General features: G+C 38.7%; 1 protein-coding gene across 1 annotated transcript; it reads left to right on the forward strand.

Annotated features, from left to right (window-relative positions):
- The first annotated feature begins 1,865 nt into the window (after nt 1-1,865).
- LOC120082778 lies at nt 1,866-9,872 on the forward strand. The gene is made up of 2 exons (XM_039038081.1): nt 1,866-2,560; nt 9,704-9,872. Exons 1-2 carry the CDS (start codon nt 2,087-2,089, stop codon nt 9,809-9,811), a joined length of 582 nt encoding a protein of 193 aa, XP_038894009.1. The 5' UTR covers nt 1,866-2,086; the 3' UTR covers nt 9,812-9,872.
- The last annotated feature ends 16,111 nt before the right edge of the window (nt 9,873-25,983 follow it).

Below are 25,983 nucleotides of genomic sequence, written 5' to 3' on the forward strand. Positions count from 1 at the left end.
AATATATAAATTCTAAATTTAAGCTTAAAAGTCAAGCCCAAACTTGAAAAATTAAAAGAAAAAAAATGAAAAATCTACGTGAGGATCTAATAAGGAATTCTCCATGGGGAATTAGTAGGGGAATCCTCGCGGGAAAATGGGGAATGGGACCCCGCGGGGACCCGTTTCCTCGACAGGGAATCCCCGCTCCCGTCCTTACCTTCAAATGGTGGGGATAGAGGGAATTTCCCCCACAGGACCGGGGATGGGGGACCCTCCCCTGCCCCGCCCCGACCCCGTAGCCAACCCTATATTAGAGGGGTTTTACTTATAAATGTTATTACAAAGTTTGTGAAATTAGATTAGCGTATCCATTATTGAAGAGAATATGTTCCAACGTGTTCTTCATCTCCAAATGCATTATAAGGATTGGTTTTGATCCTAAAAAAGACTAGTTGTAATAATTTAATCCTAAACCCTAAAAAGGATTAAGTATAGTGGTTTGATCGTGAACAGTTAAAAGGATTGATATATATTGGATCCTGAATCTGTAAAAGGATTGGGGTTTACTCTTGAACTTGTTCATTGTGTTAAATATTGATTGTTTATTTCCTTGATTTAGATTGAAGTAGTTTAGTTTAAATTTCTAGAAAAAGTTTAATTTTTTTAATTAAACAACCTTATTCACCCGTCTAACGTAGTCATGTTGATCGAATATAGTACATCCAACAAATGAAAATCAATATTAATTGGGGAAGAAATCTACTAGGTCTATCGGTAATTTAACATGGTGTCATAGATAAGGTGGTTTAGGAAGTCATGTGTTCAAAATCTTTCAATATTATTTTCTTTTCAGTTAATATTGATTTTCACTTGTCTGGTATTTTATATATTTAAGTCCGCTAGTAAATGTGCAACTCTTTTTCTTTAATAAGTTTCCTCGTCCTAATTTGCCTCCAGGATATTTAAATCAATTACTTTTTAAATTTTCTTTTTAATACACAAATTTATCTATTAGATAAAAAATTGAAAATCCAGTTTTACAAATCAATTATGACCTCATTATTTTAAAAAATATTTCATATGATTTATCCTTGATTTTGGATTTTTTTTTTTTTTTTTTTTTGTCTAAGATGACCCAAATTTTAAAAATAAGGATGTATAACATTTAGCTTGTACCGCACTCTCTCTATTCTCACATGCTTGGGTTCAATTAATTCAATATAATAGTATTTTTTTTTACACGCCAAGGCTCTTCCTCTCTCATGTGCTCGTCTTTCTCTTCACTCTCTCATTCGCAATTTTGCACTTGTGAATCAAAAAGAAAAAATTTTGTTAGACAAATGGTTTGTCTCACTGTTTGAGAGGCTGAAATGTAATCAAGATTACGATGAAATGTTAAAATGATATTGGAATGTGATCGTGAAGTATGAAAATGGTAGAAAAAAAAGTTAGGTTTGAAAATAGTGGAAAAGAAATGTAACGGGTTGTTTGGGGGCCCAACATGAGATGGTATATCTCCATATCCTATATCATCTAAGTGTTTGGAAGCCCATTATCCTATCCCACCGATTATAATTGTTTGTGGGCTCATTTTCGGAATGGTCATTTTCTTTCTATGTATCGTATATCATCTCAGTGCTTGAACATATTCAATCAGAACTCTCCAGACATCAAAACTCCCCACATCTTATATCATTTCAGTGCCCCAAACAGCTCCTAATAGAAAGTAGGAACGGATCCAAAACTCTCTATCTAAATATGAGCTTAAAATTACTAACCCATTACATTCAAACTTCCAAACAAGCCCTAAACCACGAGAGATACCTTAGAAAAAGGTTCGATTAGGCCTATGCTTTAAAACAAGAATTAATGGTTCAAAAATTACAAAAGAGGGGAACAGTATTCAGATTCCGACATGTTTCTTACTTGGACGCCACTCTTTTCAATTGCTTTCAAGAAAATACCAACCCCACCCCCTAATTAAAACCATACCAAATTTTACATTTTTCATTTTTATTATAATACCCTTCACATTTCTTTTTTCTTATTTATTTATTTATTTTGTCTTGATTTAGCACCCCCATCTCCGCCGCTCACCACCGCCATGTCCGTTGTTCCACGGCGGCGATCCACCTCCACCAGAATCCACATCCTAGCCCTCGACGGCATCGTCAACGTCAACTCTCTTTTCACCTTCGCCGTCTTCCTCGGCGTCGCATGGTACCCCACCGCCAACCCCGCCGCCAACCTTCTCACCGACGACGACGATGGCCCCTGCGCGGCCGCCGATTCTGTCGCCCAGAGCCTCATCGCCTGCAATGTGTACTCCTTCAGCTGCTTCCTCTTCTCCAGCCTGGTGGCGTCGGCGCTGAAGCAGGCCATCAGAAACATCAACGGCGGAGACGGAGGGCAGGGTGTGGCCCACGCGCCGGCACTGCGCGTGGGGATGGTGGCGTCTGCAGTTGGGTCGGTTCTCGGGTGTGGGTTTTTGGTGGCCGCGTTGCTGAATTTGGTTCAGATAAAATTGGGGACTTTTGATTGCCGGCGGTGGGAGACGGTGGCGGCCGCCGTGCCGTTGGTGAGTTTGGTTCCTTTGGCGCTTTTCATTTACATCGCGCTTGTTATTCACGCCTTCACGCGCTAGCATTTTCAATCTCTTCCCTCTTTCGTTTATAATGTTTCTTAAGATTTTTATATCAATATTTAGGTAATTAATTTTTTTCTTTGAAGAATTCAGTTAACTATTTTATTGTGGAGATATACATTGTAAATTATAAGAGTTTTCTAAATTGTTCGTAAATGTGGTAGTAAATTCATTTTTAAAAGTTTGATAGTTTTTGCAAAGTTAATTTTTTTTTTTTTTTGGTGATAATCAGTTCGGTTTTATCACTTTTGAAAAAAAAAAAAAAAAAAAAAAAAGATCTAAATCGATGTCAAATAAAGTAAAAAACCAATGGACTAGTTTTAGTTTGGTTCGATTTATTATTTATTTGATTCTCGATTTTTAGAATTTTCTTTTTTACTTCCAAATTTTTAATTTTATTTAAACTTTTGTTTTGAATGGGTCTTTTTTACTAAATTTTAAATTAAAATCGAGTCTATTCTTTTATATATATATATATAGATTAAAATATTTTTTTTTTTTTCTGGATACTTTTTTCTCCATAATAATGGGTCTTTTTACTAAACAAAAAGTATATAGGCACAATAATAATTAAAATACTAAGAGATCAAATGTAGAGTTTATTTTCAATGGTATATATATCGTCGAATTGATTTCAATTTTTATTGGATTTTTCAATAAAAATTGATTCGAACTAATACTTTTTGGTTTTCTTCAAATATAAACCAAGATGTCTAATTTTATACTAAAAAACTAAACCATACCAATAAATCGATTTGAATTGATTTGGTTTTTCAATTTTTCAATTTTTTGTTGCACTCCTAAGTATTACCATCTTTAATTGTTGAATTAAATAACAGTGTCTCTTCACCTCCGTCGAGTAGAATTTTTATGCAAGGGTTTGAGCTCTTAGGAAACTATTCTATTTTTTATAAAATACTTACAAAATGGTTAGAGAAAATTGGATTAATATTGTAGTTTTTAAAACTAATTATTCAAATATTGTAGTTCCCAAACTATTTAGAGAGTTTTTCGATTTGACTTATACATTTTTTTTGTATGTTGAGACTTCAACACACGACAAAGGTTGTGATATTTTTTAAAAAAATGCACGTTGAGTGTTGAAGTGTCAATCACCATTTTTTTAAAATCATCTTTCCAACATGTTATTATTTTATCCTATTTAAGGTACTCTACGTAATTATATTTCTAATTAAGGATGTTTTTGTATTTCTTAATAATAAATAAAATCAATATCCTTAACTCTTAACTCTAAGAGACATCATAGAAAAGAATAAATTCACATTCGTTTTTTCTTCCATAACTTGAAAATAATAAAACATAAATTAAAATGTTCATAGTAATACAACAATTTAATGAATATCATGTTGGGGTTAATGCCCTAAACTCTCGTAGGGTCTTGTAGTTTGTAAACACCTTTATGAACAAACGTTTGTGATGTAATAATATGAGATATTTTATTTGCATTTACTACAAACCAATAAACTAAGATCACTGGTTGTCGTTGTACCTTAAGCATGTATGTGGAGACATACAAGTGGATCATGCCTTACGTGATAACCTAAATGGTCTGTAGTATATTGATAAAAAAGGGAAACCTTAGCCTAGTGACACTATGGATACAGCCTGCTTTGTAGATAGTTACAAGTGTTGTGACGTGCTACAAATAGTCTGATCCTGATCATTCATGTGGAGACATGTGACTGGAGGTGTCCTATACAAAGGAGTTTGTATAAGACCGGACCACGAAGTGTTTAATCTCTTTATATAAAGTCGTTCATGACAGAGACTTTCATTTCACTATGATGACCATAGGTAACATAACCTTAATCCTGAGTGAGTTGGAAACTCCTGCCTTGGGTGTGAGTGGCTAGATTGTCGATTCAAACCTACCACTTTAGGGATTCGTCTAATTGGGGAGCTGGGAACTCAACTACACAAGATAGAATTCACTCCTTCCCCAAAACAGGGGCAAGTAGATAGATTGCTCTCTTAAGGGATGATTGACCAGGGCTTGAACGATGTGGTGTCATACACCTTCTCATGGCCCGAGAGGTGTCCACTCATAGTAGGACTATGATGTATTGTTCATTAGAGGGATCAGTGGTACTTAAAGAGTTAGATGTAACTACAAGGAAAAATTGTATATTGGCTCAACTGTACTTACGAACGATCTGTGAAGGGTTATCGTACTGTTGACTGGTTATATCCGATGGACACAAAAATATATCTGTGGTGAGAAGAGTGCAACTGTCGATCTTTAGTGGAGTGTCCGACAGTTAACGGATGGTGAATCTCATGATTAAAGAGTTTATTAAGCTATTTATGTACTGTTGGAGCTTCAAGTTATAGGTTTATAAGGTCTCCTTGGTAGCTCAATGGATTCAAGTTAAGAATCAGTTTTTGGGTCAATTTGAAGTGTTCAAATTGACAAGAGGAAGTTTGATTATATATGATATAATTAAACTGGTTCAATTATATGTGATATAGTTGACATGATGTATGAGATATAATAATTGGAGGATTTTGATATAAATATGATTTATATTGAATAAAAGGAGAAAGGAACTATGGTTTAAATGTTACGTATGATGTGATATTAAAACTATAGGTTATAAATATAATATGATAAGTTAGTTATTATATTTAATTATAATTAAAACAATTATACAATAATTGTGGGTGGTTTCTCCTTTAACCGTGCGTGAAAGTGGGAGGTTATGTTAGTTTTCATAATTGAAAGATAAAATGAAAAATGTTTTCATTTTGAAAAGAATCGGTTCATTAAGAGCATTACTAATTGTTTAGCTGAAGAGAGATTATACGATAGCCTTCTAAGCGACAGCCTAAACGATCATGTAAGCACTTTTATCTAAACGATCGTGTAAAGTTTTATTAAATGATCGCGTGCCTAGCGAGTTTCTCTAAATGATCGTGTAAACGATCAAGCCTATTTTTTCTAAATGATTGTGTACCTGCTGAGTTTTACTGAACAATCAGGCACACAAAGTGTATACGATAGACAGTTCACTCTCCCACTAGCTTGGTTGTATGGTTTGATTGTTGTTTCTTCCTTACCTCTACCAAATCCAATAGAGCCCACACCTTCTAGATTCTCACTCTGAGAATACCAAGTTTGTCGAGTGGTGGTGTCCGAGAGGTTGCCTGTTCGTGGAGAAGATTGTTCGTGATCTAAGCGACAACGAGAGATTGACCAGATGATTGGCTAAACGATCGTAGCGATAGCGAGAAGTTGTTGGTCCAAATCTTCATGAGAGCAAGAGGTCTTTAGAAGAAGGGTTCTTTAAAGGTATGTCACTCGTTCCTTTTGTATTTATTTACTAAAGCATGTTGTAATTTGTTAGAATATGCATAACTAGTTTGTATGTTTGTGAATGCTTGTAATTCTGTCAAAATGAATTTGGATCAATCGTGCTTCCGCTCATGGGTTCTCTTTGATAAGAGTTCCTTCAATTGGTATCAGAGCCAGGTTTTGATATTCCAAATCCATTGATGTAGAGAATAACATTTACATTCTTCGTGGGTGTAAACATGTTTGCATTCTGTTTAAATGTTAAATATGTTTGTGGATGTGAATTAATGGAGTTTCTGGGATGGTTGCCTCTGGTTATTGACGTCTTTTTACATTCAAAGTTAATTGTAAGGACACCTGTATTTTTGGGCATATTAACTTGCTATCGAGTCTGTAATTTAAAGTGTTTAAGTCAGTATGAGTCATTCATGATGAAGCTTCAAGGCATGGTGATGTGTATTACTTCGAGGAAGAAGAAGACCAAGTGTTGGTCAGATCAGGTAAACGATAAGGGCAAGCGATAATAGAGTATGGAATAATCGGCTGTAAAGTAGACGCCTACACACTAAACAATCGTGTAGGTCAGCAAGTTTCATCGCTTAGTCACTGACTACATGATTGCGGAGTAAATGTTATTGAGCGCTTGTTATTCTATTGTTTAGACGATCATGCCTCATAGCATAGTCTAGACGATCGTTTAGACTTGCGCTGTTTAAATTTAGTGCGCTAAACGATCGAGTAGCCTTCATACTTCATCGCATAGTCAAAGGTACTCGATCGTAGCTAGGCAATCATGGTTACTCGCCCAATTTACTAAACGATCAGGAAGAAGTCTTTCCCCGGGCGGTTCAAGACCTAGTTCGCTTGTGAACCGATTTGCTCGATGGTTTTGTGTAATAGATAGAATTTATTTTCAATTTTTTAGGTTGATCATCTCGGTCCATTATTTTTGTGAATGTACATAAGATGTATGTTTTATTATATGTCATATGGTATGCCATGTAGTTGAAATCCCACCATAAGTTATGCATTGGTCATGCATCATCTCTATATTGTAAGAGTTATGATATAATAGTTTACATGATTAAATTACAGCATGTTCATGCATCATATAATATAAGAGTTATATTTATGCATACTTCAAGCATATTCATGCATCATCTTTATATTATAAGTGTTATAGTATAAGGGTGTATGGAAGCATGTATGCTTAGTTCATTACCAAGTATATAAGAGTTATATATAGTAATGAATGGACATTGCATGAAGCATGACACATAGGTTAAATTTATAAGAGTTATAAATACCTAGTTTTGCTTAGAAATGGGAATGGTTTTGGTTGTTTCTTTTTATAAGAGTTATAAGAGAAATTAGAACTAAAATCAATAAGAAAGACATGCATGCAAACTTAGGCTAGAATCATGTTTTTAAAAGAGTTTTAAAACTTGGTGGAGATAAACCTAAGACAGTTCTAATAAGATTAGAAACCTAAGGTTTAATCTTTTAATCAATTTAATAGGATTAAATTCACTAATAAAAGATTAAATATATAGCAAATCTATCTAGAAGGGATCTTTTGTCTAAGGCGAGTTCTGTCTAGGCTGGGGTACTTAAGCTGACGGAAACGGAGCACCCCTACCTAGGAACCTACCTAAAAAGGTGAATTAGATAAATTTAATGCATGCATGCAAATTTGAGGAAAGTTCGTTATTGAGTTTAATGGGACTTGACTTGAACTTGTTTAATATCAAAAACAAAAGTTGTTTTTGAGAAAATTAAACACACTTAGATGAAATCAGTAGTCGGGTGATCTAAGTTAATGAACCCCTAGGTAGAACATTAAATGGGAGATACTTGGGGTATATGATACTTCATTTAAACCTCTTCATGTTTCTCACTTTATGTTCACATCGTGAGATCTATCCTTGGCCTCGAGGCACCCTGGGAGTGTCCCCCTAAACGATGGTGTTTGGGTAGGTCAATACTAAGGTGAATGGAGAGAGTGTTCATAGTAAGTAAGATCGGGACGTGTGACAACATATCTCACGGTCTCTTTCATTAGGTTGGATAACGTTTTGTGCATCACCTCGAGGTACCCTGGGAGTGTCCCCCTANGATACTTCATTTAAACCTCTTCATGTTTCTCACTTTATGTTCACATCGTGAGATCTATCCTTGGCCTCGAGGCACCCTGGGAGTGTCCCCCTAAAGGATGGTGTTTGGGTAGGTCAATACTAAGGTGAATGGAGAGAGTGTTCATAGTAAGTAAGATCGGGACGTGTGACAACATATCCCACAGTCTTCCTCATTAGGTTGGATAACGTTTTTGTGCATCGCCTTAAGGCACCCTGGGAGTGGACCCCCTATAAGATGGCAGTTTTGTACGACTCTTTATCTGATCTTCTATATAGGATAAGGTTGCTTTAGTCTATTGTCCTAATCTGCTTTTACCCTACAGTGGGCACATTAGGGTAGGACTCTAGGATCGAAAATGAAGGGTTACACTTACGCAGAATTATTAAAGGTTAACAGTTCTGGACCAAAGAATGGTGATTGTTAGTGTCTGTTACAAGAGTTATTTCTGCCTAATGATTGAGAATGTCTCATCCCAATGAAGGGGCATTTGATCACCCTACTGGTGACTTTTGTTCTGTCTCGCTGGGGTATCATTGCGAAATAGATGTCTTTTCACTTATAGTACATGGAAACTATTTTTCTAAAACTAAAATTTGTGTTGAAAGTGGTATTGCATAGACTCATTAAGTTTGTTCTTTTTTCAGCAACGTAAAAATGGCTACATCCACAGTAGCTCTTTTAAGTGTCGATAAGTTGACTGGTGAGAATTATGCTAGTTGGAAACACACGATAACTACAATTTTATCATCGATGACCTGAGTTTCGTCCTTATGAAGGAGTGTCCTCCTATTCCAACTCACTCGAAATGTTCGGGAGGCTTATGAGAGAAACGAGAAGGCCCAAGCTTACATCTTGGCCAGTTTGACGTTTTGGCCAAGAAGCATGAGCCTATGGTTCTAGCGCATGAGATCATTGAGTCCCTGCGGGGAATGTTCGGACAACCATCTGGACAGCTCAAGCACGAAGCTCTGAAATGCATCTTCAACTCCAAAATGGAGGAAGGCATATCTGTTCGTGAACATGTTTTGAACATGATGGTTCACTTCAATGTGGTGGAGATGAATGTGTCACGCATCGATGAGGGCAGCCAGGTTAGCATAATTTTGCACTCGTTGCTAGATAGATTCCTATACTTTGTCAGTAATGTTATACCGAACAAAGTAGACTATACCCTTACAACTCTCCTCAACGAGTTACAGACATTTCAATCGTTGTTGAAAAGTAAGGAGAAGAAGGTAGGTGAGGCAAATGTTGCTTCATCTTCAAAGAAGTTCCATCGAAGTTCAACCTCAGAGTCTAATTCTGTACCTTCTACTTCTAACACTTTCAAGTGGAAGAAGAAGAAGGGTGGTAAGGGGAAGGGGAAGGCATTTGCTAACCCACAGCCTGTCGCTCAGTGAGGAAGGCGACCAGCGCTGGTTGACAAAAAAAAGTGTTTCCATTGAAACCAGAATGGGAATTGGAAACGGAATTGTCCTCGCTATATAAAGGTGAAGAAGAAGGCTAAGGCCAAGGCAAAACAAGGTTAATATGATTTACTAGTTTTGGAAACATGTTTAGTGGAGAATGATAATTCTAACTGGATTATTGACTCTGAGGCCATTAATCATATTTGTTCTTCTTTTCAGGGAATTAGATTCTGGCGACAGCTTAAGGCTGAAGAGATGAAGATGCGAGTAGGCACCGGGCATGTCATCCCAGTTGTGCCAATGGAAGGACTCCATATGACTTTATAGAATAAATTTATCATTTGAAATGGTGTATATGTAGTTCTCGAGTTAAAGCGGAACTTAATTTCTGTAAAGTGTCTGATAGAATGTAAATATACTCTTCACTTTTCATTGAATAAAGTGTTTATTCTAAAATATGGTGTTGAGATTTGTTCAACAAAACTAGAAAACAATTTGTATGTGCTAAGGCCGTTAGCAACAAATTACCTCCATAACATAGAGATGTTTAAAACTGCTGTAACTCAAAATAAACGACTTAAGGTTTCTCCAAATGAAAATGCCCAACTTTGGCATCGTCAATTAAGGACATCAATCTCAATAGGATTGAGAGGTTGGTGAAGAATGGACTTCTAAACGAGTTAGAGGAAAATTCTTTACCTATGTGCAAGTCATGCCTTGAAGGTAAGATGACTAAAAGAGCTTTTACTGGAAAAGGTTATCGAGCCAAAAAGCCTCTAGAGTTAATGCATTCAGACCTTTGTGGTCCGATGAATGTACGAGTCAGGGGAGGCTATGAGTATTTCCTCACTTTTACTGATGATTACTCTAGGTATGGGTATGTTTATTTGATGCAACGAAAGTCAGAATCCTTTGAAATGTTCAAAGAGTTCAAGGCTGAAGTTGAAAATGCATTGGATAGACGGATTAAAACACTTCAATCAGATCGAGGTGGAGAGTTTTTGGATAATGAGTTCTAGAACTATATGATAGAACATGAAATCATTTCCCAACTTTCAGTACCTGGTACACCTCAGCAGAATGGTGTATCGAAAAGGAGAAACAGAACCTTGTTGGACATAGTTCTGTCGATGATGAGTTACGCTTCCTTACCAGACTCGTTTTAGGGTTTTACAATGGAGACTGCAGCTTATATCCTCAACTGTGCTCCTTTCAAGAGTGTTGCTAGTACACCTTTAGAGTTGTGGAACGGGCGTAAAGCTAGTTTGCGTTACATTCGCATATAAGGTTGCCCAACACATGTGCTTGAGGCTAATCCAAAGAAACTGGAACCATGTTCGAGACTGTGCCTATTTGTAGGCTACCTCAAAGGTATACGAGGGGGTTACTTTTATGATCCTAAAGAAAATAGAGTGTTTGTGTCGACAAACGCTACCTTCCTAGAGGAAGATCATATAAGGGAGCACAGTCCACGTAGTAAGATAGTGTTACGTGACCTTTCCAACGAAACTACTGAAGCTTCATCAAGAGTTATTGAATGGTCTGCTCCATCAACAAGGGTTGTTGATGGAAGTTCATTTGGTAGGTCCGATCCACCTCAAGAGTTGAGGGAACCTTGACGTAGTGGGAGGGTTGCGAACCCACTTGTTCGCTATATGGTTTCACTGAAATCTTGGCTATTGTAGGCCGATGGCAAGGTTGAGGATCTGTTGTCTTACCAGAAAGTAAAGGAGGAAGTTGACCGGGATGAATGGGTCAAGCAATGAATCTTGAGATAGAGTCNCATTTGGTAGGTCCGATCCACCTCAAGAGTTGAGGGAACCTTGACGTAGTGGGAGAGTTGCGAACCCACCTGTTCACTATATGGGTTTCACTGAGATTCTGGCTATGGAAGTCGATGGCAAGGTTGAGGATCTGTTGTCTTACCAGAAAGTAAAGGAGGAAGTTGACCGGGATGAATGGGTCAAGCAATGAATCTTGAGATAGAGTCTAGCAAAAGCTAAGCGATCGTTTACCTTAGTCAAGCTATCGCTTAGTAAATCTTATTTACTTGACAACTTCCGTGAGATTCTTTTTTTTAGAGAGAATTCACAAAATTCAACAATAAAAACTTTACAAAAAATAGGAAAACAATTTTTCTTTTATCTCACGGTTACCATGAAACTACCTATAACCTCCTACTCAATTGGTTATTAGAGAAAAAGATTTAATTATCCAATAATTAATATTATTATAAATATAAATGATAACCAACTTACCATAATATATTTATAACCTAACAAGTTTTCAACTTCAGCCTTATACTCTTTGAACTCGTTAAAAGCTTCAGACTTACGTTGCATTAGGTAGATATACCCGAACCTTGAATAATCATCTATGAAAGAGATGAAATATTCATATCCACCCTAAGCTCTAACATTCATCGGACCACAGAGATTTGAATGTACAAGCTCCAAGGCCTCCTTGGCTCTGTAACCTTTTCCAATAAAAGGTCGTTTGGTCATCTTGCCTTCGAGGCATGATCCACACACCGACAAGGAGTTTTCTTCTAAATCTTTAGATGTCCACTTTTCACCAACTTCTCAATCCTATTGAGGTTGATGTGACCTAACCTTAGATGTCAAAGATGGGCGTTTTCCTTAGGAGAAACCTTTGGTCTTTTCATTGTTGTTTTCGTACTGAACATTTCAGTGTTAAACAAGGCTTTTATGACTAACGACCTTAGTACATATAAGTTACTTTCCATTGAACCATAACCAATATCCATTCCATTCTTGAAAATAAATACTTTATTCTCAGAAAATGAGACGGTATACCCTTGTCCAATGAGATAAGAAACTGAGATCAAGTTCTTCTTATTATAAGGTACTACGAAAACATTATCCAGTGACAAATAACGTTTCTTGTCAACAAATAACTTCAACCTGTCTACAGTAATAGCTGAAACAACCTCACCAGTGCCGACTCGTAGAGTCATCTCTCCTTGTGGCAACATTTGCCAGGAACTGAATCCTTGGTAAGAGGAACTGACATGATTGGTAGCACTTGAATCAAGGATCCAGGAAGAATCATCATTCTCTACCAAACACGTCTCCAAGACCAATAAATCAGATTTACTATCTTTCCTCCTCTTTTGGAGAGTAGTGGGATCAGTGTCAGAACAACTGACACTACTGGTTTCATCATCTATCCCTTTGTGCTCGAAAAGTAAGAACTGATGTTCAAATAAATCTTGCAACGAGTCCATGATCTCGCGTGCAATGACCATGTTGTCAACCCTTTTGGCCAAAACATCAGGTATGTTAGCCAAAATATGAAGTCGGGCCAATGAATTAGCCTTCATCCATACCTCATATGCATTGCGAACACTTCGCGGTGCATAAAGGGTCGGGACTTGAGGACACTCCTCAACCATGACAAATTCTTTCCAATGTATGTAATCGGTAAAAGCACTAAATGGAAATACCAACGAGTTGCTGAAAAGAAAAACACATTGACCTACGTTAGGTTTTTAAGCAAATACCTGTTATAAAAACAAAACAACATCCAATAAGGTTTTAGCAAAACTAATATGAATCCCGTGTGACATCTAGTTTCGCAACGACGCTTCAAAGGTTTACGACAAAAGCCACCGAAGGGAGGTCAATTATCCCTCCTTTGAATCGAGAAGTTCTCATCCAGTCATTAATACCATAACAACTCTTGCTCCTATAACGACTAACCATCATTGATTTGGCCAAGAGATCATTAACTTACTTAACAATCTTCTGTAAGTGGGACCCGTCATTTTAGGCGCTAGAGATCCACCCCAAGCAGCCAATCCGAAGGGTAAAAATCCGATTGGGGAAAAACCTAAAGCGACCCTATACATTTATGGAGTTCACCTTGATCTTGACCAACTGCACAAAATCCATCCGAAGGGGGACGCTTCCAGGGTGCCACGAGGGAGTACAAAAGGATCTCACGGTGTGAACCAATGACAGAGACTATAAGACGTGTTGACATACACCCTTCACCCACTTAATACAAACACTCTCTCCGTCCACCTTAATATTGACTCATGCAAACACCATCCGAAGGGGGATACTCCCAGGGCACCACGAGGCCAAGCATGAATCTCACGGTGTGAACATTCAGGGAGAAACATGAGTGGAATCGCAGACATATCAGATATATCTCTTCCTTCCACTGAGTATTTTATAACCTAGGGTTTAGTTTACTTAGAAAAAACACGGCTAAGGATTTTAACTAAGTGACTTTTAGGTTTTTCCAAGAGTAACTTTTACCTTAGATAGGTAAACAACTTTTGATCACCATCCATTAAACTCTTTAACGGAGTCTTTGATCAAATTGTCGCATGCTTGTTGAAAATCTATCTAGTTCACCTTTCCAGGTAGGATCCCAAGTAGGGGTGTTACGTTTCCATCAGCTTAAGAACCCCAGCCGAGTCAGAACCCGCCTTAGACAAAAGGTCCCTTCTAGATAGATTTAAAAAAAATTAATCTTTTATGCTAATCAATTTAATCCTATTAAACCGATTTTAAAAGATTAATCTAGGTTACTAAACTCTTTAGAACCATTTGAACTTAGGTTTATCTCAATCAAATTTTAAAACACTTTTAAAAAAACTTGAGTCCATCCTAAGTCCTCATGCAACTCTTCCTTATTGATTTTAGTTCTAATTTCCTTTGTACCATTTATAAACGAAATTAACTAAAACCACAATGCTAAGCTAACATATGCAAGGCATTCGTAACGATTATAAACAGCAAGTGTCATGCTCAATGCATTGTTCATTCATTGTTATTTCTTTTATATAACACTTATACAAAATAGCAATGAAACAAGCATACCATGCTTCCATAATAAAAGGATGATGCATGATAATGCTCACTGCATGCAAAATATAACTCTTATATTTCATGATGCATGCGTATGCTTTCAAGTAATTTCTTCATGCGAGATTATAACATTTATAATACATGATGCATGAATAATTGCACAACCTAAGGTGGTTTTTTTAAACTATATGCCAAACACTTTGCCATATTAACACCATACATCACATGTATATAAACAAATGTTGAACCGGGTAAACTTACCTCAAATCCACAAAAATTAAAGCTAATGATTACAAAACCAAGGAGTCTTTGATTCAAACAGGTGAATCGGGTCTTGAACCGTCCAGGTGAAGGAACGTGTCTCCAACCATCGTGTACTAAACTCCCCATGATCGTCTACTCGATAAAACAAACACTTCGCTCTATCATTTACCAACGCTCCCAGAGCTAAACGATCATTTAGCAACGATAGTGTACCTTTTACTAAGCGATGAAGCCCGAGGTATGCGATCTCCTAGCGCGCTCCACACAACGCATGCCACGATCGTCTAAATGATTACGATGCGACAAAGCACCATCGCCTACACGATCGCTTAGCTAGTGCCTTCGTATCGTATACCGCGCAACCGTGTAGGTAGTAACTGAACGATAAGGCTTGCTAACTACACGATCGTCTAATGTGCGCCTTTTACTACACGATGAGCATCAAATGCTCCCACCATGATCGTCTACCTCCAGCGCCTACGCGATCGGGCAACCAACGCTACGCGATAGAGTAAACGATTTACCCCATCATTTAGCATTAGCTAAACGATCGTTTAGTAAATACTATACGATCGCATAGAAAAATCTACACGATCGCTTAGATAAATCCTAACGATCGTTTACCTTATGCTACACGATACGACCAACTTTTGGTCTTCTTCCTCGTTGAGAACCGCATCTCCATGCTTCGAAACTTCATCGAACAACTCGACTAACTCAAACTCTTTGAATTATAGACTCGATTGCATGTTAATTACGCCCAAAAAACATAGGGGGCCTTACAAATTAACACTTTGTAATTGAAGAAAGCTTTAACCAAAGGCAATTAAACCCGAAAACATCCATCAACTCCATTCACAATTTCATTTAACAATTAAACACAAATGTAGAAAACCCACCAAGACTGTAAAAAAAGTTTAAAACAGAATTGAAATTTGGAATATCAGAACAACTTGGCTCTGATACCAATTGAAGGAAATCGAATACGAGGATTTCCATGAGCAGCAAAAGAATCATTCCAAATTACAATCGTATATGAACTTTACAATTACAATCACAAACAGAAACATACGGCTATGTATTACATACAGAAATTACAGCATGTTATACAACAGATCAAGGACAAAAGCAACACACTTTTGTAGACTCATCTTCAAGCTCCTTGATCACGAATGCTCGATCCCAGCAACACAGCAACACACGAACGCTCGTCCAACATGACCGCTACACTACACTGCACGATCACCGTGTACTAGAACTAAGCAATTTCCAAGGTCATGAACACCCCGAACACCACAAACGACCTCCACAGAACCTCGACTATGTTGAGTTGAGTGTGACACCACCAAGAAGGCTACTTTGGTATTCTCAGTGTGAGAATCCAGAGGGTGCGCTCTATGTGAACTTGATTTGAGGCAGAAAAATGGAGAAACCACAATCGTGTAAACAATTGAGCAAGTGGGAGATGGAAGAACCTATCGATAGGTCTATGCCCAATCGTTTAGGAAAAACTAAGCGATCGTCTAGCAAAAGCTATGCGATCGTCTAGCTCATCACTTAGCTGAGTGTATGTCGCCTACTAACACTCCATGAATATTTAGCTAGCTTTAAGTTGTCGCTTAGTAAATCTAATTTACTTGACAACTTCCCCTGAGTAATTTCCAAGAGAGAAAATCTCTAAATCACAATTTTGCAAATCTTTTTCACTTACCAAAATTAGGAAAACCTTTTTCCTTTTAACTCACGGTTACCATGAAACCACTAATAACCTCCCACTCAATTGGTTATTAGAGAAAAAGAGATAATTATCCAATAATTAATATTATTATAAATATAAATGATAACTAACTTACCATAATATATTTATAACCTATAGTTTTAATATTTCATCTCATGAAACATACAAACCATAGATATTTTTCTATTCCATGGAACTTAATGTAAATCTCATTTACATTAATCTTCCACTAGATGTATCTCATACACCATACCGATCATATCATATATAATCGAATTACCTCTTATCAATTTGAACATTTCAAATCAACACCAAGAATTGATCCTCAACTTGAATCCATTGAGCTACCAAAGGGACCTTATGAACCTATAGCTCGAAACTCCAACAATACATGAATAACTGACTAAAATTTTTAGTCACGGGATCCACCATCCATTAGCTGCCAGGCACTCTACTAAAGACCGATAACTAAACTCTTCTCACCACAGATATATATTATGTGTCCATCTTAACCAATCAACAGTGTGACAATCCTTCACAGATCGCTCGTAAGTACAGCTCGGCCAATAACTGTTATGCCCTGTAGTTACATCTAATTCCTTAAGTACCATTGATCCCTCTAATGAACATAAGTCATAGTCCTATTATGACTAAGTCCTCTCTTTCAAAGAGAAATTGTGGCCACTATGTTCAAGCCTCGGAATCAGTCCTTAACGGAGTAGTGAAATGTCATGATCGGTCCATACGTCCTTCTTTAGTTTAGGAGATTTTTGAGTTGAGCAAACCTCTTCGAGTAACTTACCATGAATCTTCGGTAATAGTTCACGAGCCCTAAAAACGATCTTAGCTCACTCACCTTGGTAGGTGTTTGCCACTCCTCAATGGCTCTGATGCTCATCCAATGCCCTAGGAATAGAATCTTCGTCTTTACATAGAGGTGATTCTTCCTTAATACCTTACGGTCCGGAGGTGGCTAACGTGGTCGTTTAACGAATAGCTATAGCCCACGATCAAAGTATATCACCAGTCGTCTAAGTACGGGTGGAATAGCTCATTGTGGAGGGTGCAGAACGTGGCAGGGGCATTGGTGAGTCCAAAAGGCATAACCAAATCACCCCTTTATTAGATTAGATTAGTAAGGTTGCTTGCTTGTCACATAGGTTGTCATTGGCTCGTCTCCTTCCGCGATACGCACTTGTAGTTTCCCGACCGTAGATCCAACTTCTCGAAGTCTCTCGCGTTTATTGATTAGGGCGAAGAAGTCCGCAATCAAAGTGGATACTTGTTCTTGATGGGTAGGTTACCTTGTTGAGCGCCCGATAATCAATGCACAAGGCTACCGCTTTTTCTGGAATAAATCAAACAGGGGCTCCCCAACAAGGTGAAACTCTCGTCGTGGAGAATGAGTGAATTTCATCTTGTGTATTGAGTTCCCAGCTCCCAAATTAGACAAGTCCCCCAAAAGGTGCCTATGTTGAGTTGGCAATCTGGTCACTCTCACCCATACTAATCAAAGGACTGATGACAGGCAGAAATGCACTTTTACTTAGAATTATGAGGACTGTTAAGCAGAATATGCGGTAATTATGATAGGAATTCATAAGAAATTGAGCTTGCGGCATTCAACATTAAGAATCTCAGCTAACCCATTATTATGCGTTATTATGCGTTCAATTGTCTATTTTTGTAGCTAACGCAGGAAGTGAATGCAAATGCAGAATCCGGACTAACACTTAGACGACCGCATGCGGAGAAACTCTCCATCGTAAAGGCGAACGTGTTCGATCAACGCATAGATGTTGCAGTTATCAGCCGCATGTGTCCATCGCATGGGAGTTGCGCTCGTCAATCGATTGCGGTCATCGTGTAGAGTTGCGGTATGAAATGAATACGGTCACTACATGATTGCGGCTACATGATAACGCATGGTAAAAGGATCAATGCAAGGTTAGTGGAATGAACACATCAACGCATCTACCTTGGGAAAAACAAAAGATGATGTTGACATTTCACCTACCATGCCATTGGTAGTAAAGGTTCAGAAAGAACTAAATGCACCAAATGTTAGAATCAGAGCAGTCCATTAATGTTGTTGGCGATCCAGGCTCTATATAAAGAAGCCGATGAGCATAATTTCATAGGGTCCGGGGATTACCTCTACAACCCAGGGTTTTCCCTGCGATCCAAACAAATGCGTGAGAAGAAGTTTGAGAGGTCTTCACCTCCCTCATCCATTCTGAGTGAAGACCGGAGCCTTCGCCGGAGCTAGATCTCGAGAGAGTCAGCTCTTCCGCTGATGACATGTAGAATTGCATGCCATCTTAGTCTTTTACTTAGAATTATAAAGGTTGTTAGGTAGAATATGCGGCAATCATGTTAGGAATTCACGAGAAAAAAGAGTTTGCGTCGATCAGCATGTTGAATCTCAGCTAACCCATTATTTTGCGTTAATTATGTGTTCAATATTCTATTTTGTAGCCAATGTAGGAAATGAACACAAGTGCGAAAACTGGACCACCGCATAGATGACCGCATGCAGAGAAACATTCCATCGTAAAGTCGAACGCGTCAATCAACGCATGGATGTTGCGATAATCATCCGTATGCGTCCATCGCATGGTTGTTGCGCTCATCAAGCGATTGCGGTCATCATATAGAGTTGCGGTATTAAGCGAATGTGGCCATTGAATGATTGCGGCTACGCGACAACGCAAACTAATGGGATCAACACAAGGTAGGTGGAATGAACGCATCAACGCATCTACCTCGAGAAAATCCAAAAAATGATATTGATGTTTCACCTACCACACCGTTGGGGGCAGAGGTTCAGAAAGGACTAGCGAGCCAAATGTCAGACTCAGAGCAAGTCAATTAATGTTGTTGGCAACTCAAGCTCTATAAATAGGAGCCGATGAGCAGAAATTCAAAGAATCCAAGGTTTTCACCTAAGGTTCGCCTAAGGCGAATCCTTGTGATCCAAGCAAAATGCGTGTTAAGACGCTGAGAGTTTTTCACCTCCTTTATCCATTTCGAGTGATGACCGGAGCCTTCGACCGGAGCTAGATCTCGCGAGAGTTAGCTCCTCCGCCCATCCATGGCATCACCTGTAGCCTTGACGCACATCCGCTGGGAGCAAATCTTTGCTTCCAGCAGGTCATTTCTTTTTCCTTTCTTTTCGTATATTGTATTATATGACATTTTGTGATTAAGGAATTAATACAACTTATTTTTAATACACTTCTCTGTTTCCTTCAACTCCATCTCCATCTTTTTTGCTTAGCATCTTTACTTTCATTGCAACACTTAGTGTGATTGCTTAGGTATTGCATACTTAGTCATGTGGATTAGGGATATGAAGCATGTAGCAACCTACTGAGAGGTGTACGTTGTGTGAGTGTGTGAGTAATCTTATTTACTTAGTGTGAAGCTGCTGCAACGCCTGTCTATAGGCTAACGCATTGCTTGTCTATGAGTAAAGTCAGTAACAATCAACTGCCCGGGAGGGTAAGTGGTTGGACACATTAAGCAAGGTATGCGTTGTTCACTAGGGATAGTAACAACCTTGCATCAACCAAGTTCATGCGTTTGTCTTGTTTTATGTTGTGCCCAACACCTCTTTAGAGCTACTCGATAGAGAGTATAAAGAAAGAACCTAATAACTCGAGAGAACTAGGTTAGAATCTAGACTCGAGAGAGCGAGATTAGATCGGCATAAGCAAGAGATAGGAACTTAGAGATAAGCTCTGTTTGTCAACACTACATCGCATGCACCCTAGGAATAGGAATGATGAAATGTGGTCGCCTTGTTTGTGTATCATTGCATAGACAAGAATTAGAAGCTTATGTGTAGGCCCTATATACACCTTTGCACATACATCGCATGCGTTCTAGCATTAGAAGCCGTAGCATTCGCATCGAGAGGTGGTTTACTATTGTATGAGTGTTGCATGATCGTATTAGTTTTCATTGACTAGGGTTGCCCTTGCGGTCACTCTTAAGTATTGCAATGAAAACATTCCCGCATTTTATCTATTTTCCCATACATTTATTTCATGTCAAGGTTTGTTGCATCTCTACCTTTCATGCATATTCTCATTGCGTTGTCTGTTAGATAGGAGTAGGAGTAGGATTAACTTAGCAACATCCCCTCCATTCTTTTATTTATACTACTGCATGCACATCACCGCAAACATATAGTTACAAGTCCCTGTGTTCGACCTCGGATTACCCGAGAAACTTGCATTGGAATTATACTTGGTTCCAGTGCAAGAAAACTTGTGGCAGGATGCATGGTCATCGCATACATTCATTAATGCATTATCAGTCCAACGCATGACCATCGACACATGACTATCAACGCATATCTTAGGAATATGCATCGCATAACGCGTCCACGGGATTTTTGTTATCGAGTAAAATTGACTTCCAATTTCCCGCGCATCAAGTTTTTGGCATCGTTGCCAGGGACTTAGTAGTTAAATGTTTGTTAAGTTTTGTGTCTCTTCAAGCAAACTTTTTATCTTGGGTGTATTGCAGCTTGTACAACCAGGTTGCAAACAATATTGAAGTGTAGGCGATGCGCTGAAAGCCAATGTTGACCCCAAGGTAGAAGGGCAATCAATTGCAAAAGAGCTGAAGGTAGTTCTAAGCTCATGGTGGCCAACATGCACCCAACAATTGTCGGAAGTTCCAATGGTCAGGGCAACTTGACCCAAGCAGTTGAGAGCAATCTCCTGCACGGAAGACTCCTTGCGGTGACAACACTCTTATTTTTCTAGGGACGTCTTCTACTCTATCTTTACCTTGCTTTCATAGTTTAGGTTATTTTTATCTTTATTGTTATTTTGGATATATGCTTCCTTGGTTGTGGTACGTTTGCTCTTATAGGTGCAACAATAAGTCTCCTCGGTTCGTAGTTCAATGGAAGAATTCCTTTCACCCTTCAACGCAAGGCTTCAATCGCATGGATTCCAACGCATGAGCGCATGCGTTGTTCCGCCTAAGATATTTTCTTGTTATCTTGTATACATTATCCTTTTGAAATTCTCTTTTTCCCGATTGCGTTGTTTTGCGATGTTTCTATGATAGTACATATAGTTCATCGCATTTTCTAACTAATCAACGCAAGGCATTCTTTACTTTCATTGGCTTCTTCAAATTTTGAAAGTCTTAAGTTTTATTTTGCGCAAACCTGTGTTCAAACATTTATTATCGAATTTTGTAATTTCATTTTTAGCTTTGCAGTGAGAATGTTGCCATCTCTAAGTTTAGGGGTGGCGGCGGTCTCGGAGAATTGTGTTCATTATATTGCGATCATTTGAAAAAAAAAAAAAGTTCAAGTGAGATTTTGATAATAATAACTTCACTGTCAATGCAATGGTGAAACCCATGTTGATAAGACTCAAATCTAAGACTCGAGAGAGCGGATTGGAACGCATAAGCAAGAATGGAAAACTTAGAGATAAGCTTCGTTTGCTTTCACACAGTGTATGCATCCTATGGATAGGATATTGCATGCGTCTAGGAAGTAGGATATGGTGGTTGTATGCGGTCATCTCGACACTTATGCATACCCACCGCAGACATTCTAAAGTTAGGCTCAAGTGTGTGTAGCATGATTGCATGGCTTGCGTTGACTAAGGTTTCCCTTGCAGTCACTCTTAAGTATTGCAATGAAAACATCTCCGCATTTTATCTATTTTTCCCATTCATTTGTTTCATGTCAAGAGTTGTCGTATCTTTACCTCTCATTCATATTCTCATTACGTTGTCTGTTAGCTAGGAATAGGAGTAGTGTTAGCTTAGAAACCTTCCCATCCATTCTTTTATTCAAACCGCCACAAGCACATTATCGCATTCATTTTTCTACAAGTCCCTGTGTTCGACCTCGGATCACCCGAGAAACTTGCGTTGGCGTTATACTTGGCGTGAGCACAAGAAAACTTGTGACAGGACACATGGTCATCGCATACATTTATTAATGCATAGTCATTCCAACGCATGACTATCGACGCATGACAATCAACGCATATTTTAAGAACATGCATCGCATATTGCTTCCAAGGGATCTTAGTTGTCAGGTAATTGACATCTAATTTTCCGTCACCAAGGACCGCCTCAAAGGCAGGAGTTCCCAAAACACTCAAGATTGAGGTCGTGTCATCTATGGTCGTTTAGGTGAGATGTAAGTCTCTAGTATCAACGACGTTATATATAGAGTCTAGTTATTTTGTGGTCCTCTTATACAAACTCTTTGTATATGACACCCTCGTTCGCATGTCTCCAATGAATGGTCAGGATCTACCATCTGTAGTAGTTCACAACACTTGTAAACCTCTACAAACCGAGCCGTATCCGTAGTGTCACCAAGGATCAGGTATCCCACCTTAATCCTTATACTACATACCTATTGAGTTATCCCTTAAGGCATGATCCACTTGTATATCTCATATACATGCTTAAGTTTAAATAAGATAACCATAGAACTTTGTTTATTGGATATGAGTAAATGTCAGAATTAAAATAACAATTATTTTATTAATAAACAATGTGTATAATTACAAAAAACGAGATTCTGGAAGAATTAGGACAACAATCTCCCACTTGTCCTAATACCTCAGGAGACTAATGTTACAATACAATAAAAATACATGTACAATATACATAAACTAGGCATACCCCAGTATATCTCCCACTTACCCTAGACAAGATGTTGCATTCCCGTATACCCAGACTCTCAGGTCGTCCCGAACATTTTAGCCATGAGAGCCTTTGTAAAGGGATCAGCAATGTTTGTGCTCTGACGCGATCTTCGGACTATCACATCACCACGATGCACAATCTCTCAAGTGGTATTTCCACTCTATATTGCTTTTCCCGATGATGACTCTAAGGCTCTTTGAATTTGCCACAGTCCCGCTGTTATCACAATAAAGAGTGATGGGCAAATCCATATTTGGAACAACTTCTAAATCGGTAAGGATTTCCCAGCCAAACAGCCTCCTTAGCTGCTTCACAAGCGGCTATGTATTCGGCTTCCATAGTGGAGTCCGCGATACATCCTTGCTTGATGCTTCGCCATACTATAGCCCCTTCATTCATAGTGAACACTGACCCCGTGTCGATTTACGAGAATCTCTATCGGTCTGAAAATCAGAGTCCGTGTATCCTGTACGTATCAGATCCTTATCTCCATACACGAGCATGTAGTTCCTCATTCTCTGAAGATACTTGAGGATCGTTTTGATCTCGTCCAGTGATCAAATCTTGGATTGGACTGATACTGACTGACAATCCCTACTGCATAGAAAATGTCAGGTCTGGTACACAACATTGCATACATTAAGCTTCCAACAGCTGAAGCATAGGGAATTTGTCTTATCTTCTCAACTTCTTGAGGTGTCTTAGGACATTGAACCTTAGACAAAATGATTCCATGCCTGAAGGATAACAAACCCCTCTTGGAATTCTGCATCCTATACCTGGTCAACATTTGATCGATGTACGATGCCTGAGACAAGGCTAACCTCTTATTCTTACGATCTCAAATGATCTGGATCCCTAGAACATACTGTGCCTCACCTAAATCTTTCATTTGGAACTGGGCAGCTAGTCATTTCTTAATATCAGTCAGATACCCTACATCACTCCCAATAAGTAGGATATCATCCACATACAGTACTAGGAAAGCTACTGAGTTGTTAATGATTTTCTTGTAGACACAAGGTTCATCAACATTCTGATCAATGCCAAATGACTTGACTGCAGTGTCAAATCTAATGTTCCATGATTGAGACGCTTGTTTCAGCCCATAAATGAACCTATTTAGCTTGCAAACTTTTTGCTCATGATCGGGAACTATGAACCCCTCTGGTTAAGTCATATAGATGGTCTTCTCAAGATTACCATTAAGAAAGGCAGTCTTGACGTTCATTTTCCATATCTCATAATCATAAAATGTGGCTATGGGCAGGAGTATCCTGATAGACTTGAGCATGACAACTGGTGAGAAAGTTTCCTCATAGTCAACTCCCTCAAACTGGGTATAACCCTTTGCCACGAGTCGAGCCTTAAAGGTTTGCACCTTTCCATCTACACCTCTCTTTCGCTTATAAATCCACTTACACCCAATAAGTCTTACCTCATCAGGCGAATCCACAAGCTCCCAGATGTTATTGAAGTATATAGACTTCATTTCCTATTTCATGGCTTTAATCCATTCATTCTTGTCAACATCCTCCATTGCTTTCTTAAAAGACAACGGATCCTCGACCCTATCATTAGAAATGACGTTCTAGGCTTCAGTCAAACCCATGTAGTGATTCGATTGGTTCATAACCCTCCCATTACGTCGAGGCAGTCTCCACTCTTGAGTTGGTTGACTAGAAGTACCGACCTCAACAACTCTTATTGATCTATCGGCCTGTTCAACAACTCTTGTTGAACCCTCAATAGTCTCAGACTCACTATAAATCTCACGTAAAACAAGCTTATTCCATGGTTTATGATCTCGGATCATAGAAGTATCCACCTTTCGTTTCCTTCAGGTAGCCTACAAATAGGCAAACCTTCGAATGCAGTTCCAACTTCTTTGGATTAATCACAAGCACATGTGCTGGATAGCCCCATATCCTAAAGTGGTGTAGACTACCTTTACGGCCTCTCCACAACTCCAAAGGTGTTTCAGAAACACTTTTCGAGAGAACGTTGTTCAGGATATAACATGCAGTCTCCGCTACAAAACCCCAAAACGGGTCTGAAAGATGAGCATAACTTATCATAGACCGAACCATGTCCAACAACGTTCTGTTTCTCCTTTCTGATACACCATTCTGCTAAGGTGTACCTGAGGTCGAGAGTTTGGGACGCAATCTCATGTTCTATCATATAGTTCTAGAATTTGAGGTCCATATACTCTCCACCATGATCAGATCGTAGTGTTTTTGGATTAGCGTTGGCAGCATGAGGGAAAGGCATTTGGATTTGAGGTGTCGCATGGAGAGGAGCCCGGGATACCTATAAATAGGGGAGCTTGGCATGAGCATTTTACTCGTTCCATTTCCAAGTTTCAAGTTCTAAAGTCCTAAATAGTGAGTTAAGAGTAAGGTCTCGGGCTGCCGTCGCATTTGGAGAACAGAGAAGAAAGGAATTGCGTTAGCAAGCTGGAAAGCCAGACTGCCGCCCAAGCCATCACATGCCCAGTGCATCATACAGACGCTGCGATCATAGCGCGACGCATTGTACATGCCTTCTATGCGAGGTTTGACGTCGTGGATGCCTTGCCCAACCCCTGTGCGTGCGCTGTTTCGTCCTATCACGAGCATCAGCGCCCAGATTTGGTCAGAATAACCTCCAAACGGGTTGTTTAAGAGGTTTAGCCGAGATTTTTTCATTTTAAGTAGGGTAAGCTGGTAATTTTGGTATAAGAGGATATTTTGGATATTTTAAAGTTATTTTTTGAAATTATGGTATTAATTGGAATTTCATTGGAAATGGGAGGAATTTCAGGAAAACACTTCAAAGGTAACTTGCAGTGGAGAGCCCCTACAAAAACTGTGAGTGATTATTGTCTTATTGTATTATCGATGTATTTCTATATATATAGGGGATAATATTAAACTGGCATGAATAGGGATACATGTTTATCTTGTTACTAT

The sequence above is a fragment of the Benincasa hispida genome, chromosome 8 (genome assembly GCF_009727055.1).
Source record: "Benincasa hispida cultivar B227 chromosome 8, ASM972705v1, whole genome shotgun sequence".
NCBI lineage: Eukaryota > Viridiplantae > Streptophyta > Magnoliopsida > Cucurbitales > Cucurbitaceae > Benincasa > Benincasa hispida.

Coding starts and splice junctions, on each gene's coding strand:
- LOC120082778 (XM_039038081.1), top strand. CDS start 2,087: ATGTCCGTTGTTCCACGGCGGCGATCCACCTCCACCAGAATCCACATC. Junction 2,561..9,703: donor TGGCGGCCGCCGTGCCGTTG/GTGAGTTTGGTT, acceptor TCTTCTTTTCAG/GGAATTAGATTCTGGCGACA.